Raw genomic sequence first — 19013 nt, forward strand, 5'->3', positions numbered from 1 at the left:
AGGAAGAGTCCATTTCATAAATTTCCCAGGCTATATAGCTATTAGGAGACAGGAGAAATGACAGTATCATTAATAGGCAAGAAGTATGAAGTATATTTTAGATTATTTCATTAAGAAATTAAAATAAAAACTGAAACTTATAAACTTAGTTTCAAGGCTAGAAGAGAGAGATTATTCTGTAAAATGCTTGATATACAGACATGAGGACCTGAGTATGATTCCCCAGAACCCATGTAAAATATGCACTTATGGTGGCATATAATGGTAATCCCAGCACTGGAGACATTGATCAACTAAAAAAAAAAAATAAGTGGATTAACCCTAAAGAATGGCACTTGAGACTGACCACTGGCTTCTTTATGACATATGATCATGCACACTGAGTGTGCACTTACACATGCAAGAGCACACACACACGGAGCTAAGCTTTATTTATCTAGTTCTATACTGCTTACTGTAGCTTTTGTTTGTCTTGCTCTTTGACCTATTTTCTTGGTCAAAGTGAACTTATTGGTAAAACTATATTCATTTGTCAAGTCACAATGTATCCCAAACTCATACTGAAGATTTTAGTTATTAATTAATGTCATTATTGAAAACAATAACTATTTTGAAATACACAGTTTTTGACTATGAGAATAGTGTTTTGTTTTTTCCATAAAAACTTCGGGAAAATAGGAAACTGAGGTAATATAATTATATCATAGTTTGACTTAGTTTCTTCCACTTACAATTATTGCAATGTAACAGTAAGTTTTATATTGATATTTTATAGTATTTTATAATTTTTTATTTCATTCATATTTTGGCAAGTCATTACAATGCTGTCACATAGTTTTCATGTGGCACCTCTAGGGCATTATCGTGTCAATCCTGGCACACCTGATCCTCAGCTCCTTCCCTTCCTAAGAATTTTGTTGCCTTTTATCTCTCCTTCTCTCTTATCACAAATCTCTCTCTGAGTAGATTTCATATTCATGTAGCTTTATGACATGTTATTTTTAAAACTGAGAATGAAAAATTCCTCTTAATAGCTTTTTCAATCCAGGTACTGACCCGTTTGTCTACACCCTTTCAAGCCAAATGCTTTGAAAGCAGTGTGATTCAGCCCTGGCTTTTTTGAGTTTCTTATCTGCTTAGCTGAAGGAGTTATTTGGCTTCTAGCTGGGTCTTGCTTCTTTTTGCTAAAGTCTAGAAACTATCAGTACTTGGACATCTTTCTCAGGCTCACTGCTTTTGGTACTATCTGCCTGAGATAACCTTTTAAACATCATATTTAAAAAGCTACTGTTTTCTTATTTTGTCATTTAAAGAAATTGGCTGTGGCTACTTCTGGTGGGAAATCCAACCTAGTGCTCTGACTTTAGCTTGTTTGGAACTGGGACCCAAACTCTGACTGCTTCCTCATTATCTTGCAAAGCTGTGCTTATGTGTTTCTTTCTTGAATAGGCTTTTCTCAGATAAAACAAAAAATCAGGAGTATAATTAGCCACTCTTCTCATTTTCTCCAGCACAGCTTTGCTGCTTTTCAGCTATAGTCTATCTCTGGGTCGATCTACCTGTGTAGGGTATGGTCAACAGGAACTGCAAGTAACAGCCAGGGCGGTTCCTCACCACGGTGCATTCATTGCCTAGGAATGCCATTCAACACAGTAGCTATTTAAAAAAAAATGAATGAGTGGATCTTTTTGTTCATCACAATCTATGCTGGTATTTTCTCTTTTGTCTGAGATATTCCTTCTTTACTTAACATTTTTCCCTTTTCTTTCCTTTCCTTTCCTTTCCTTTCATGCTGAACTTTGTTTTTAGATATTTATTTTTACCCTCCCTTGCTTGTTCTTTTATACGTATCCTCTCGTTTCCTTTATAAATTAGTCTCTTACCTCATTTTCAGTTTTTTTGTTTGTGTTTTTAGGACATTCCCTAAGCTGAAAAATCTCATTCGGTCAACATCAGAAAACTTGAATCTCAAAGGGTCCCTTGTACAATTTTATATTGATGCACAAGTAAATATTTCTAACCACACTTTACCTCAAAGGTATTTTCAAACTTCCTTTGACTTTCAGTTTTTAACTGGCAACATTTCTGACATTCTCAGAAAAGAACACTAGGCACTGTCAGAGAAGATGGAATTTTAACCCATTGGTTTCCATACAATGATTATGACTCTGGAAGTTACTTAACCATCTGCTGTTTGACTACATCACACATGAGTACTAAAAACATCTAGTAGTTATAGAAGTTCTTTTACAAAATCAACCCAGAAGAGTTCTGCAACTCTTTAAGAGAGGTAGAGATATGGTTTATATGGTTTTATATATATATACATATATATATATATATATATATGTATATATATATATGTGTGTGTGTGTGTGTGTGTGTGTGTGTGTTTACACTAACTAGTCAATGAGTTGAAAAAGTAGAACCTAATCTAAATTTGAACACGTATCTGCTGCTCTTTCCAATGTATTTCACTGTTTCCACAAACAGTAATTTATTAAATATAGAAACTTTCTTTCAGTTATAAAATTTTATTATTTTATAATACAAGAGATTTGGAGGCATAAATTTAAAGGTTTATGGAAGGTAGCTTCTTGGTTATTAAACTAGATGATTAGCTAATCAGGAAAATAGACCAAACAAAGATTAAAATTAAGTTATTTCATCATAATTAAAATTATAAGGTTCAAATATGAATGTGGCATTATTTCAAGGGCAAAACTGATGTGACAGAATAAAAACAATTATGGAGTACTTTACCTAATTCTTTATTTCAAGGATGTGAAAAAAATTCAAATTGTTTTAGTTTTGAGTATATTATTTTTTTGATAATGGGTAATATGGGGAAGGGAATAGCTTTTGATTAAAGAATGATGAGTTAGGTTCTTAATGTGACTAAAACAGTAAGAGGCACAGGATAACATGGTGAAAAGCACATGGGTCTTTTTAGTGCCAAGTAGATGTGAGTTTGTTTGACTTACTCTTTAAGATTTTGAGAAATAAATTTAGTTTCTTTTAATGTTAATCTTTTCATTTATAGAGGAATATATTAACAAATCCTCATTTCCTTTAAAGAGTTATAAAATGGCCATTAAATGATAAATTTATTAGTACAATCAGAATAGGATGAACAGTTCATGGAAATGGGATCTCTCTTTATAGATAGGGACAGCACACACACTCATTTTTAATGCTAGGAAATACTTCTTGTAAAAGATACAAGATCTCTATTATAGTAATCAGGACTATAAAAATATAATCAGATTATCTTAGCTAAAAATTCAACACAAATTTTTATAAAATTGAAATAAACATATTTGAATCATTAAAGAATTAACCTCTTTATAACATACAATACTTATAATTAAGAGAGAACGTTACGACATCTGATTTCAGGTTTCAGGGCTATACAGGCCACCACAGAGACCACTAGTAGAGATATAAAATTCCTACTTAAATCCAACATTATAAGGACCTAATTTTACATCTCTGTTGTTTATGTGGGTCTCTGGTAATAAAAAATTCTATAATTGTTGCAAAATTCAAATCAATCAAGTATTGACAAGAGTTAGTTCTCCTATTTGTGTAATATGAGGCGTTCTCTGACTGTCCATGATAATAAGATAGCCTTTTTAAAAGTCAGTCTTCTCTTTATTTTCTAGATTTATTTATTTATTGTATATGAGTACACTGTAGCTGTCTTCAGACACACCATAAGAGTGCATCAGATCCCATTACAGATGGTTGTGAGCCACCATGTGGTTGCTGGGAATTGAACTCAGGACCTCTGGCAGAGCAGCCAGGGCACTTAACCGCTGAGCCATCTCTCCAGTCCCTAAGAGATTTCTGTCATGCTCTCACTCCACCATCATTTGCTTATCTCAGAACTTGTGCTGGATGTAGAGACCACAAAGAATTTCTTTTACTCAAATTTAAATTTGTATCTGTTGAATTTAAATTTCAAAAGCTTAATTGATGCAGTTTTCAGATTCTTGTCATGTGGAGTACAAGTATAAAATACATAACTGTATAAATGAACTGAAATAATACAGACATACTGTGTACAAGCTTGTATACCATAAGCACTTTAATGAAAGGAATTGACACAAGAGGGCTTAGATGGTAGTTCTATTATAGAAAATAAAACTTGAGGAAGGCATTTATAGAGAGGAGATATGAGTAAATCACAAGTGTAGGGACATATAGTTGGGGTAAGCAGTGTTGTGGATAACCCTGGTGCTGATTGTATTTTGATGCTAATTATGCTTCCACAAAAGGGGCTGCCCAGGAAGAGGAGTGACTCACATACTCAGGTGACTTCCTGCGAACCTTCCCCTAATGAATAAAGATTTCTAGGAACCAATCACTGAGCAAGGAGTAGGCAGGAATTCTGGGTAGGAGAGAGGAAGACGAGAGGCAGAAAAAAGTGTCTTGCTTTTGGACAGGAGACAGTGTGCAGGTAAAATGTAGGTAGGGGAGGCTCCCCATTTCAGGTGGCATATCATTTGGGATCTGCTACTGGAGGCTTTAACTTAGAATGACTTACAAATTAGGGTGTTAGTTGCTGTGCCCAGTGATTGTGTTACCTGTTAATTCTGAACTAAGTTTGTGTGGTGTTTTCCCTCATGTGGTGACTCAACTGAGTTCCAGAGAGAAAGGTACTGCGGCAAAGCATGGGTTTGGAAGAAGTGCACCCAAAAGGCCATGGGAATTTGGAAGCGTGGGGCTGGCATTGCAGCAACCCACTGATGGGAACGTAGCAAGCTGGGTGGAGAGATTTCAGAGCTTCGGTGAGAGAACCAGGAGAAGGGTGGTCGCTGCATGGGGTGGGCTAGCCATGGAGGCAGTGGACTGCCAGGGCCAGAGAGTAGTCAGAGTTAACGTGGGATGGTGTCTTTTATATGTTTCATGCAACAGATGACATCCAACGTGGCAGGTAAGAATCCACTAGAAATTTAAGGTTCTTAGCCTATGAGTTAGAAATTTAGTTAGAAATTTGGAGGTTGGAGTTTAGTCACATGACTCAAGTGTGGGAACCTTGAAACAAAGAAAGAGGGTTCTGAGGTCCCCTGCTGTGAAAAGAGACAAGATGGCTGTTCTGAGTCTTTGGGGGGAGATAATTGATTGAACTGTGAATTTATAAAATTGGAACTATGCGTTTTTAGGATAGATTTATATACAGATTTTTATCCAAATCACATGGGGAGTTTCACCTGTGGTTTGGAACTAGGACAGGGAAGATTCACTGACTTCTAAGTAGAGAGCAGTGATAGTTGCCTACTATGAACAGGCATTGATGGAAGTCTGTGGCTCCAGGTAGAGAGAATAGCAGATAGATGGTATATTAAAGTCTGCAAGAAACTCAAATTCTTCAAATGTGGGCTCCACAGGAATTTTGGACTAATTTCCTGGCATGACAGAAAAGAAAAAGCCTAAGAATAGGCTCATACAGTATTTTAGTTTACTTCATTTGTTTTAGATTATTTTAATTTTCAAAATGAATGTGATTTTTAGTTTTGTGGTTATATTATTCCTCTGGGAGAGAGGTCAAGCTAATGGTTTTTCTGGTTACTGACTCTAGGACATGCTATTTTGGGAGAAAGGTTTTGTCTATCATTTTTAGAAAAGGTGATTAATATCTATACACCTTCCAGAATTATATCAGATATGACTAAGAAAGACCCCCAGAGAACTAGATTCCAGAGAATTAAACAAAAAAGTTGTCTTGATGATACTGAAATTTTGTTTTGAGATTTGTATATTACAGACTATAAGCCTTGGTGAGTGTCATCATCAGACATGCTGAACTGACCTGCTTGAACTCCTGATCTCAAAGACTTTCAACCAGATCTAGTCAGGATACAGACATCAGAGATGGAAACAATTGTTGGTGTGGCCTTCTTAAGGCCAACTAACTTCCCCATTTTCCCTACCCTTCGAAGATATCTCAATGCCCATTCAGCTGGAAGTAGTCATGAAGAGTCATCACCCCAGTGCCCTGGATTTGAGGGTCTTGAAATGGTTATTCTAAGTTGTCTTTCTGGGGAATTTAGTAATGATTATATTTTCAATACAGTGGAAATAACTAGAATTGTGCAACCATAATCTCATTTGGTAAAAATCTTCACAATAGTTACTAAGTTGAAGTCATAATTTCTTATTTTGGTACAGAATTTATTTTGATGCAGAATCAAGGTTTTCATTGATATTAATATCTTCTATTGACACAAAAAAATTAAAAGTACAAGGCTTGGACCCAGTCCTTCTATAAATGCCATTACAAACTGATCTGAGATGACTAAGCCTGTGAGTTAAGGACCAGATAACAAATTCATGGCTCTGAGTTAATTGTTAGGGTATTTTCAAGATAATTTAATTAGAAATCGCTGCGAGTAGTTAATGGACAGCAGTCCAGATTACTTTACATAGATAGTTTTCAAAAATGTCAGAAATCCAGAGAATGTGACATTTAATGTAAATTATTCACTTGTTGTTGAATCATCTCTGCTCCCTAACAGCTCCCCATTTGTGGACTCAAAGCAGCTGAGCATCTTTGTCTCCAGGTGAGGCTGTACATGGTGGCTGGGTGGCCACTGGGCAGAAACTGCCTATCTCTCCTGCAGACCTGCACCGTTCTTGAGAGGACACAAGTTACAGGTTAGGACAGCTTAGTTTTACCGAGACAGAATAAGCTAGTTCTTAATAATTCCTATTTTTCAAGGTCTGTCAGAATATCCTGGGCTGAAGACTGATGCTCCAACTTCCTGACATACTGGGGCTGAATAGGTAGGCAGCTGTCTCAGTTCTGGAAGCTGTGTTAGGCTTCCTATATTTTCAGATAATATTGGTCGTTCTCTGATTTCTGATGGGGTTGAAAGACTAGTTATAGTCTCAAAGCTAACTCAGGCTATTTAACATTGGGAAAATATATTTGAGAATATAGTTTTCAGATAGTATACAAGCTAAACCAGGATATAACATGGATTTATAAGCCTTTTTAAAGTTAGGATAGATAACACAGTGTTCTATTTAATTGACAAAATGATAGACTGGGTGTTAGGTGTATTTTGTACTTTATAAATTACAGAATGGTAATAGTTGTGCTTAATTTATATCTGCAATAAAAGAGCCTTTTAATTAAACACAAAGGGTGAAGTGTTGTGGATAGCCCTGGTGCTGTTTGGTTTTTGATGCTAATTCCACTTCCCCCAGAGGGGCTGCCTGGGATGAGGAGTGACTCACATACTCAGGGGACTTCTTGTGAACCTTCCCCTAATGAATAAAGATTTCTAAGAACCAATCACTGGGGGGAGGAGTAGGCAGGAATTCTGGGTAGGAGAGGGCAGGAAAAGGTGTCTCGCTTTTGGACAGGGAGAGCTTGGAGGACAATATGTAGCTAACAAGAGGGCTCTGGATTAGATGGCAGGTCCACCAGGGTTTGCTACCGGAGGAGTTAAATTTAGTAAAGCTTACAAAATTAGGATGTTAGTTGTTGTGCCTAACGATTGGATTGAGTTACCTGTTGATTCTGAACTAAGTTTGTGTGTTTTTTTCCTTCACACAGAGACTCAACTGGGTTCCAGGGAGAAAGATACTGTGGCAAAGCATGGGTTTGCAAGAAGTGCACCCCAAGAGACCATGGAAATTTGGAAGCTTGGGGCTGGTGTGGTAGTGACCTGCCAGTGGGAACTTAGTGAGCTGGGTGAAGAGATTTCGGAGCTCCAGGTCAGGGTACAGCAAGATGGGCAGTCACTGTATGGGGCTAGCCATGGGGCTAGCCATGGGGCTAGCCATGGAGGCAGTGAGAGGGGCCAGAGAGTAGCCAGAGTTAGTATGGGCTGGATTGCTTTTTTATATATTTCATGCAACAAAGCACCATATTTTTATGGAGAAGTAACAGAAAATTATGTTTTAGACGATCTTAAATGAAATCTCTGAAAGCATAGAGAGTGTTATCATCATCATCATTATTATTGATGGAATATAAAAACATTCAGCACCTTTCAGGGCTTCCTAATACTTTCTGTATGGCTGGTATTATGGAATTTTGACAAGCTCAGAGCTAGCATTTGTCCTTTATTCTCTACTTATCATAAGAGCATCACATGCTGATTATCGGAAACATCAGGCAGGAAAACGATGAGAAACTGGTAAAACCTGAATGTCATACTCTTGAGTATTTTGGGAAGCTAAAATGGTATTCAGATGTACTGGAAAATCTTGATGGAAAGTTTCAAGTTCTTTATGTTGTTGTACAGGATGGGTGTGAAAACAATGTTATAGAGTATGGGTCAATAAACTTTAAAATGTACACAAAGAGGTTTATGGTCATATGATTTTCTGATTACTTAATCGTGCCATTAAAATGTAAAATCAGCCATTGAAAACATTTGAGAAGGCGTATAGCTATATTCCAGCAAAACTTTATTATGGAAATTGAATTTCACATAATTTCAAAATGTCAAAAATACCCTATCTCTTCCTGTTTTAGGAGTAGCAGAAGCCAAGATAGGTGTCAAAAGTGACACAGTCACCTGGAGCAAGAACAGCAGTATCCCCAAAGTGGTCAAAGATAGAGAGCATAAGTAAAAGCAGGTCACACTAGGTATGCCAGAAAGATTGTAAGAGCTTCACGGGAGCTGGCTTCCTGCCAGGAACATCAAACTTGTAAAGCTTTAGAATTTATTACTGTGTGATTCAATTAGTAAAAGGATCTCTGGAGAAATTCAGCTTACAACAATCTAGATGTTCAAATGTGTGTGTGTGTTTATATGTATATGTGTACATTTATACAACTATAATGCCATATTGTATATTTTGGCAAGCAACCTGATTTTTTATAAAAATATATTAGTACAATATAAACATTTTTTCATGTCAGTAACTATTTGAACTATTTACCCATAATTCCACTAATTTTGTTATATCTATAGTGACACCCCATCACACTTTCTGTACCAGTGTTTAGAATTAGTTACTTCACCCATCTTTCCATCTTCATTTGCTAGCATAGAAAAAAAAATAATATTATTCACCTGTTAGTTGACTTTAATTCCTCCACTTACCAGAGTTAGGTACCTAAAATCACCATTGAAATGTGTTTTGAGGTACTCTATTTTAATAAACCGCACCATGTATTAGGAATTATAAAACAATATTGTTACACTAATTAGAATAAGGTTGCAAAATGGTCCAGAGCACAACAGTGATAAAATAAGGAAGCACAGGATAGTTACTGACACAGTATGTCAGGGTCACTATTTCCAAGAATACCACAGCTCTTCCTTCGCAAAAAAGGAAGCAGAATAACTGCTGGACTGATAGGACATGGTTTGAAATGAACACACAGACAAAGGCTGGGTGAGTGGGCACATGACAACAATGATTTAGAATATTTAAATCAAAATTTTGAAAATTAAAAAATAAAATGATCAAAACGCCAGATTGCATTTCCATAACAGAACAAAAATTAGCATGCATGTTGAATGTGTTTTTTAAAAAAACACATTACTAAGCAATCATGAATCGATTTAGCTTAGGAATTACGACTTTAAAAAAAAAAAGTGATTCGCCTAACCTTTAGAGAACTTACTCTGATAGGAAGTACGGATCCGTTTCGTTAAATCAGGATAAAAGTTAGACAGCCCACGCATGCAAAAGTTGTCTTTGGAGCATGCCAGAGCAGCAGCAGCAGCAGCAGGCAGAGGAAAGAGAGAAAATAGTCTACAGTGAAAGGAAGTGGTATCATACCAGAATCTAGAACAGCCAAGGTGAAGAAACTGTAGCAAGATTAGGTAATCAAACTAGAGAGGAGATACTTTAAAAATAAATCAATTAGAAAAGTGATTAGATGAATGATGAGAATGCTGTAGCCATTTTATTTAATCAAATTTTCTCATAAAATTCATGACATACTCTTCTTACATGATTTACCATCGTGGAGTTGCTTGGTTTGTAATACTATATAAAATTACTTTGTTATTATTAACATTATTATATTTAATCTTTGAACAATTAAAAAGACAGCCTAGATGCTTTAGTTTCTAATTTATGTTACAATATAAAGTATGTATTTGTTGGCTTTGTTTTAAAATAGAGAAACTATGTTTACAACTTTATCAATTTTTCCCTATATCACAATTCTAATCAGTAATCACTATTGTGGAGACCAAATAAGTTTGAATTGCCCAATAAGTTGAGTTAAATAGTCAAATAGTCACTCTTCTACTTCTGTGTGGATCTCAGACATGTACCTGAGATGCGGGGAGAGATCTGCAGCCTTTCTGACCATCACTACTTCCAGCCTTGCAGCAGCATGTCACTACCTGCCCCTGACATCTTTACAGCCTAGACATTCAGAACTTTCAAAAGCAGCCACCTGTTTTCCAACATGAAGGAATAGCTCTTACTCTGATTTTCTTTCAGAAGCTAGTAGTGACAGAGGCAGAACCCACAAAGCTTGAATTTCCAGGATCCTGACAGTACTGAGAGCTGATATCCCCTACATAAAAACCTGGCAAGCTCAGAAGGAGAAATGCTGTGCCTCAGCAAAGGGTCTAAAATAGTTAACAAAGAAGTTGAATGTTAATCAAACACCATTTGTACAAATGGGAAATTCATTTGATGTTATAACTGGCCTATCTTCTATTTGGAAAATAACTATCATGTATTATGAAGTAATATTTTATGTGTATCTTTAGTAAAGGTCTCAATATTCAGTTAGCAATTTGTTTAAAAGAAAATATAAAAGTATTATCTAAATGCATAACACTATGGAAGCAAACTTTTAAGGCAATTTTAAGCAACTAGCATATTCCAGTAAATAATAAAAATACAAAATTTATGAACATTAAAGCCACCTATTTGGATATGTAGTGAAATTCTGGTAAGATTTTGGATAATTCAGACTATCGAAATTTGTTGCCACATCCTAGTTAAAACTTAAATTTCTTTTATCTTGTAGTTAAATTGTCCTTCTAAGAAAAGCGCCATGCAGAGAATGGTATTTATTATGTTTATAAACATATATCTATTTTAGTCATCATCAGTAAAGAATAGATGATGGCCACAATTATAGCTACTTAAAAAATGAAAAGTGACTAATCATATTAGAGAACAATTAATCTGTTTAGTCCAAAAATTTTTTTAAAGAACTTTCAACCAGAGTCCCAATTTTCATACCAATGTATTATATTATTATTACATTATTATTAGGTTTTTGTTGCTTTTTTCTTTTGTTTTTTAGGAATCTAATCTAAGAAACCTGAGATATTTCCTAACTTCAACAGCAAACTGAACTTTAAACACCACTCATGCCTGTTTAAAGATTTTTTTGCTGTTTCTTCTAAATCCATGTATTTGCGTGTTCAGTCAGTATTAGCATGCATTTGAATGGCATCACACAAGAAAAAACAATCTGGCCAAAAAAAAAAAAAAAAACAAAAAACAAAAAACAAAAAAAACCAAGTGAACAAATCAAGCTTAGAACCCATCAACTTTGTTCCCTACCTGCAATGAACTGCCTGTTTTTTCGAGGAGACCGGGGCTGTCGCTGGTACAGATCACTTGATCTATAGAGGTCAATGGTTCCCATGCTTAACAGTACTGTCTTCTGTATGAAATCCACCACAACCAACCCAGTGCAGTTTCCAAATGCAACTCTGAGAGGAGGAAAAACACAAAACTAGAATATATCATACACATGATTATTTTCATTTTAAAGTTAAATATAAGATTACTAGAAAATAATCTAAGATTGGGGATTTCAGACAGTGATTAGTGTTTTAAAGTCAGAAAACAAGCCCACAGTACAGTGGATAGATTAAGTAGGACACAGTAAGCATGACTGACTACTGCAAAAATTAGAGACAGCCTGCAATCATGCTTCATTACAAGTTTTTCATTTAAGCTGTGGTTAGTAACAATATTTAACTTGATTTTATAGTTTTACAGAAGAATCACATACATCCTTTTTCCAATGCAAAGGGGACATAGATCAAGAAATAGGAACTAAATAGACACAGATGCTTAGGTTATCAGTCAAGTGTCTTTTGCAAATACGATTCTGATTGTTTTGTTTCCAATCAATCATTTTCTTTTTCTTTTAACCTTTGTTTCATTCTTCCTTTCCTCTGTCTTTAAGAAACAAACAAACAACAAAGCAGGGATTCTCTATGCAGTCAGGCCCTCTTTGAACTGTAATCTTCAGAATTGGTCTCTCAGGAGACAAAGTGTATGCCAGCACACTTGGCCTATATTAGAGTTTGATACCATAATAGATATAAAAAAATACAGCTTGATTGACAAAAATTTTCAACTCATCTTTGTTCCTTATTTTCTTCTATGTATTAAAAGACAAATGGATTTGACTAACTCACTAACTGATTAATTGAGGCAGCTTTCCTATGCAGGCATTTTGGTCACCTTAAGAGTAAGTAAATATTAACTGTAGCATGTCTGTAGAATACATTCTGACTCAGCTGTCTTGTCTGGCTTCCATGAGAGAAGCAGAGCCTAGCCCTATGGAGGCTTGATATGCCAGGGTGTGGGAATACCGGGCAGAGGAGGGCTCTACTCTCTCAGAGGAGAATGCAAGAGAGGGCCAGTGGAGGGGACCAGAAGGGAGTACAGCAGTTGAGATGTAAAGTGAATAAATGAATTAATTTAAATTTATCAAGACAGACTATATTATAGCTGACTATATATGCTGCCTATAAAATACTCATTTTAATTCTGAAAACATCAGTAAGGTTAAAACTTGTGGGCTGAAACACAATTCCATGGAAACAGAATTAAAAGACAACATGGGTAGCTTACATAAAATTTAAGTTTCAAAAACTTAAAATAGAATTATGTGATATGGTGACCTCACATCTGGATTTGTATGTGAAATAAACAAAATCACCATCTTGGAAAATGTGCAACCCTGTACTCAATGCATTGCTGTTCACAACAATCAGGAATATAAACAATCTGTGTCCACTGACAGATAAACATGTAAAGAAAACACGGTATTTTTTATTATCAAGGAGATTTTTTTATTTAGCTGCAAAAAGGAGGAAATTCCACAATAAAATTTCTACTTGAAATTTTGTATGGAACAATTATAGCCTTGAATTAGTCAAACTGTGCTTGTTAAAAATGAACAAAGCTACAGACATTATAAGACCATGTTTCAAGGTATATTGCAAAGTTATAGTTATTTAAATACTATGATAATGTGATAAAATAGATACATAGAACATTGAAACAGAATTGAGAGCACAAAGATAACTCCACAGACATGTAGTCAACTAATCCTTGGCACAGGAACCAAGAATACAAGATGGAGTAAGTGATAGGTGCTAAAAACTGTTTTCGGGCTAGAGAGATGGCTTGGTGGTTAAGAGCACTGACTGCTCTTCCAGAGTTCAATACCCAGCAACCACATGGTGGCTCACAACCTTCTGTAATGGGATCCGATGCCCTCTTCTGGTATGGCTGAAGAGTTACAGTGTATTCATAAATAAAGAAATCTAAACAGACAAACAAACAAAGCTATCTATTCATACTCAAAAGAATGGCTTATCTTAAGCCAGTCACTAGAGTTCATTTGAAATAAGTTAAAGACTTAAGTGTAAGTCCTAAAATCATAAAGTGCCTACCACAGGGGAAAATTTCCTTCTCACTGTTAATAGCAATGTTTTTTAAAAATATGACACTAAAACCACAGACAAAGCAAAATATATGGGAGTCATCAAACCGAGAAGCTTTTGCATAGCAAAACACATCAGCAGCAGAAACAAAAGGCAACCTAGAGAATTAGAGTAAATGTTTTGAAAATATGTATCTAATATAATTAATATTTAAAATAAATATATAAACCACTTATACAAATTCACAGTGAAAATACTGCTTATAAATGGGAAAATTATTTTCAATTTGGTAAACAACCAGAATACATGTTTTTCAATGAGGAAATAACACTGGAAACTAGTTAAATAAAAATATGCTCAATATCATTATAAAAGGAAATACAGATAATGACCACAATGAGATACCACCTCACACCTGACAAGATTGCTATCATCAGCAAGAGAAATACATTTAAAAAAACCCTGAAGCCCTTTGTGTTACTAGTAGAAATGTAAACCCATGCAGCCATTGTGTAAAATGATATGCAGGCTCTTCAAAGAAAATTTTAAAAAGAACTATTATATGACCCAGTGATCTCATTTATCAGTCTCTAAAGTGAATAAAATGAGTAGCTTGAAAAGCTATCTGCATTCTTGAGCTTAATGCTCTAGGTGTCTGTTGATAGATGAATGCATGAAGAAATTACACATGCATACAACAGAATACTGATTTGCCTCAAAAAGGAAGGAAATTCTAAGATTTATAGTAGCATAGAACCTGGAAGATATCATTCTATGTGAAACAAGCAAGGCATAGAAAGACTAACACCATATGATTTCATTCATATTTGTAATATAAGAATGTCAAAAAGTACATAAATGATTAGAACAGCGCTTGTCATGGATTCAGGAGCATGGAAAAGGATGAGAGCTACACTTAACCAGCAACTTGTTATACGGGACATATAAAGTATCAGTTGTTACCTTCATAATAGTGTGGCTGCATAGAAGTGGCTATCCACTATGGCCCAACATTTGGAGAAGTACTATATGCTGTTCATTTAAGAAACGATAAAAACTCAATAGATAGCATTTTCGCATATTCACAAATTTGGGAAATCAGAAGTCTGATCATTGGAAGTCATGACTCTGTGAGTGTGTGTGTAATATAGAGAAACGTTATATGGTCATCATATTGTACATTTTAAAACTGACATTTTATTTACCAATTATAACTCAAAGACAGAAAACCAAACTTTTACTTTCTATAGTACAAATAAATTAGCTGAAAATTTCTTATGCAAGAAAAATCTTAGTAATTTTGAGTAATGTAAAAATACATCACTAGGACACAAGAAATACATAAATTTAAAATAAAATTAATAACCTGCATGTCGTAAAATTAAACAACATTGTTCTACCTAACTTTAGTAAAAAAAGAACCACATACTGGGAAATATTTTAAAAGAATTACACATAATATTAATATAAGTACAGAATACATAAGAACATCTAATATATCACTTTAATTTTTAAAAGAGTAAAGAAATTTCTATAGATATTTTGTCAGATGGACAAATGTCAGATAAACACTTGGAAAGACAATGAAAATTGTATGCTCTAGGGAATATACAAGATAAAATCATACTTAGAGATCAATAAGCCTACAAAAACATTGAACAAAATGAAAAGACTGATAATACAAATTGTTGACAATATTTTAGAAAATGTGAGCATTCATACATTGATGATAGAAATATCAAATTCTAAAGATGCTTTTGAAAACAATGTCTGTCTCATAAAGATTACATAACTCACTAATTCTACTCCTAGTTTCCCTAAAAATTCTAACAAATGTTATATAAAAACTTATACTTAAAAAATAAGAACAAAACCTTATTCTTAACTGTCATAGCTGATTTATTATAATATATTCAAACTATAAGCAACCAACATTTCCACTAAGTAATGAGTGAATTAAATTTCTTGTAAATCCATATACTAGCACACTATTTAGCAGCAAAAGCATCAAGTTATAAATATAAATATGTATTTTATAATATATACACATAGTCACATGGCATATCATAGATGAATCCCAGGGCTTTATTCTAAGACAAAGAAAATAAACACTACTTATTCTAATTATGAAAAATTATTGAAATGCAAAACTTAGAAATGGATAACAGTGATTTTGAGGTGCCAGGAATGAGAGGTAATTATAGACTGTAAAAGGCCAAACCACTGTGGAATGAAATCTCCGTAAACATGGTATCATTGACCTTTCCCTGTTTTAAAGCAGATTTCTCAGCATTACAACAGTGGCCAACACAATGTTGGTACAGATCAATGATATTTGACTTTACTACTTCCAACATGAGAAGCCTCTAGAACTGCTTACTGGAAAACTCATGGGCATTTGAAGAAAGGCCTAGATTACTATAAGCAGAGCTTAATGGATGATTAATTCTCCTGAGAGCTCCAAAGTCTAGAATGGCAGTGAATAGTCCCATCATGTACATATAGATAGCACTAAATGGCATTTAGTGGTTTATCAAAATGATAATAATGGTGATAAAAGCATAATAAAAAGAAATTGGGAAGGGGACATGTTGAGAATATAATGTTTAAGGAGGAAAATGGAGTGGATATGATATTTTATATGCATGAATGAAAATATCAAGAGTAGAGAAAATTAGAGTCTAGAATACCAAAACAAACCATAAAACAACAACAATAATAAAAGATACTGATGAGGTTTCACATGGAAATGAGAACTCTGTTGGAAGTGGATGAGAGGTTATTTCTGTCACACTGTGGCAAATACTTTGGATGTATTATTTTCTTGCCATTTTATTATTCCTATGAGACTCTGGGAAAACTGATGTTAATAGTGATGGACTTAACAATGATAGTTTATATTGTGGATAGTTTAAAGGCAGAAAATCAAGAAGGCAGTAGCAATGGGTGCTTTTAGCCAATTGCAAAATAAGAATTTGGAACAAAATACAAAAGAGCAGACAGATTCAGGAAATGCAGTTTTAATAGAAATGCAGCTAATTTAGATTTACTTTCTCAAGGGATTGCTATCTATAAAAGAAAGCAAGTCAGGGCTGGAAAGAAACTTAATGGTTAAGAGCACTTGTTGCTCTTATGGAGAATCAGGTTTAGTTCTCAGCACCAATGGGATGACTAAAACGGTCAGGAGATCTACTTCTAGAGGACACAATGTCTTCTGACTTCTGCTGGACTTATGCATAAAGTACACAGACATACATACAGGCAAAACACCCTTGCACATAGAATAATTTTTTAACTGTATACACATAGTACACAGACATACATGCAGGCAAAACACCCTTGCACATAAAATAATTTTTTTTGAAAAAAAAAAAAAAAAGCAGAGTGATTGCTACCAGGTAATATAAAATATACCTTGGAGGCAACTCAGGAATTCATAATACCCTATTTGGTATAGGCTTCAAAGTGTAGCAGTATAAATCAGAATTATAAATTATTTGCAAAGAGGTACATGACAGAATATTTTCAGAAGAAGAAGATAAAAATTTAACCTAAAACCACTGGAGACATTTAGCTGGAAAGACACCCAGAGACTGGTGTAGGCATGGTTGAAGTGGGCGCCAATAAAGCTCAATGACAACACAGCTTGTTGATCAACAGTGCTGGTTTTGAAGACATGCAGTGTACAAGAGTTACAGAGTCATAGAGGCTCCCACCGAGATGCCAAGAAGAAAGCTCAGACAACCAAGTAAGTAAGTAGGGCCACGTCAGAATCCCTGTCATCATCTAACAGGTTGCTTCAAGAATATATGAAAGTAAAGATGAAACATTAATTGAACCCTGCCCCTGAAAATAAAGGTGCCAAGGCAGCTCTAAGTGGCATACAAAGTCACCATACTTGTCTATGCTAAATAAATATACTTGGGATTTCTAAATCAAAGTGCTTCGAGCATGCAAAGCCCTCTGAGTATCCTAGGTGTTGAATACAGAGCTATAGAATTTAGTGTTTTCTTTATTGGATAAAGACTTGCATTGACCTAGTCCTTCCTTTCCTGTGTTTTTACTCTACCCATTTGAATTGGGAATAATTTATTGTGTACCATTGTTTCTTAAAGTATGTGACTTATCTTTTTATTGCTTATTCATGTTTAAAACTAAGTGGAGATTTTGGACTTGGTCTTTTGAGAAATGCTGAAATGTTTAACCTTTTGGGGTCTCTTAGAGATAGACTGAATGTCCTTTTCATTGTAAACTAGATATAAGTCTTTCTTGGCCAGAGGTATACTGCTCTATCTTGGTCAGAAAAGTCCCTGAAAAGTTCACATAGTAAAGGGTTGGCCCCAAGCTGGCACTACTAAGCACTGGTGGAAGCTTTAAGAGGTGGGTCTTAATGGGGGCTGTAGGTCGCATATGTGTTCTTGAAGGGAAGAGCAGGATACAAGCCTTTGTTCTTTCTTTTCTCACTTCCCAACCACCAGCAAGTAAGCTATTTGCTCCTCCATATGTCCTCCACAAACATTGGCACCTTGATACAGGCACAAAAGAAACAGAGCCAGCTAACCATTGACTGAAACTTCCAAAAGTATGAGCTTTTCTTCCTATATAAGTTAATTATCTAAGATGCTTTCTTATAATAATGGAAAAATAACCAATGGACAGAGTTAAAAAGATGTTGCATTTTATAGGCTGTCAATAATAACCCTGGTTACTGACCCATAGAACTGTTCTTATTATTTTCTCTGTCTCTCTCTTTCTTCACAGCTTCCTATAATCATTGCACTAATTTACTAACTTGTAAAGTGAAAATCTCTAACCTTTAATAATCTGTGATTTAACAATACCCCTTGGTCCCCGTCTGCCTCTGGCCTGGATACCGGTGGCTTAAGCAGTCTCCCAGCCTATTTGCTCCCCTCTGGAAACTGAGTCCGGAGGCACCCTAGGGAGGGCACTGATCGCAGAGCAGAAGGTAGGAGAACCCACCCACAGCCATAGGCCTTAGAAGCACAACTGGCAGTAGAGAGCCCACCAGAGGGCACCTGGCAGCCAGACCCTGCCCCTGTGGAGAACCACTCCCCTTCCTCTTCTGGCCCAGATACTGGTGGCTCGAAGATCTGCTCCCCCCCACCTCCCGGAGGCGCCCTAGGGAAGGCACAGACCACAAAGCTGCAGAGGCACCCAAGAGAGGTCAAGGACCATAGAGCTGCAGGCATCCTAGAGAGGACACGGCCCACAGAGCAGCAGAGCAGGGGTCACCATATCCCAAAGCATCCTAGAGGAGCAACTACATTCAGAACAGCAAACACCTAGCTGATCTACCACTGTGGAGACTCCATATCCTGAAATATCCTAGAGGAGCCACTGAACCCAGAGCAGCTG

At 35.5% G+C, this 19013-nt stretch overlaps 1 protein-coding gene across 8 annotated transcripts in view; it reads right to left on the bottom strand.

Annotated features, from left to right (window-relative positions):
- Stxbp5l (syntaxin binding protein 5L) overlaps positions 1-19013 on the bottom strand; it is a 286076-nt gene that overhangs the window by 73390 nt on the left and 193673 nt on the right. For 5 of the 8 annotated variants that reach the window (XM_076942909.1, XM_034515169.2, XM_034515167.2 and 2 more), the window contains exons 19-20: positions 11512-11663; positions 9596-9667 (exon numbers count right to left, since the gene is read on the bottom strand). In XM_076942909.1, the coding sequence (XP_076799024.1) occupies positions 9596-9667; positions 11512-11663 (224 nt within the window). The remainder of the gene's footprint in view (positions 1-9595; positions 9668-11511; positions 11664-19013) is intronic. The other 3 variants (XM_034515170.2, XM_034515168.2, XM_076942907.1) reach the window with 1 other exon arrangement.

Source organism: Arvicanthis niloticus, chromosome 12 (genome assembly GCF_011762505.2).
Source record: "Arvicanthis niloticus isolate mArvNil1 chromosome 12, mArvNil1.pat.X, whole genome shotgun sequence".
Lineage (NCBI taxonomy): Eukaryota > Metazoa > Chordata > Mammalia > Rodentia > Muridae > Arvicanthis > Arvicanthis niloticus.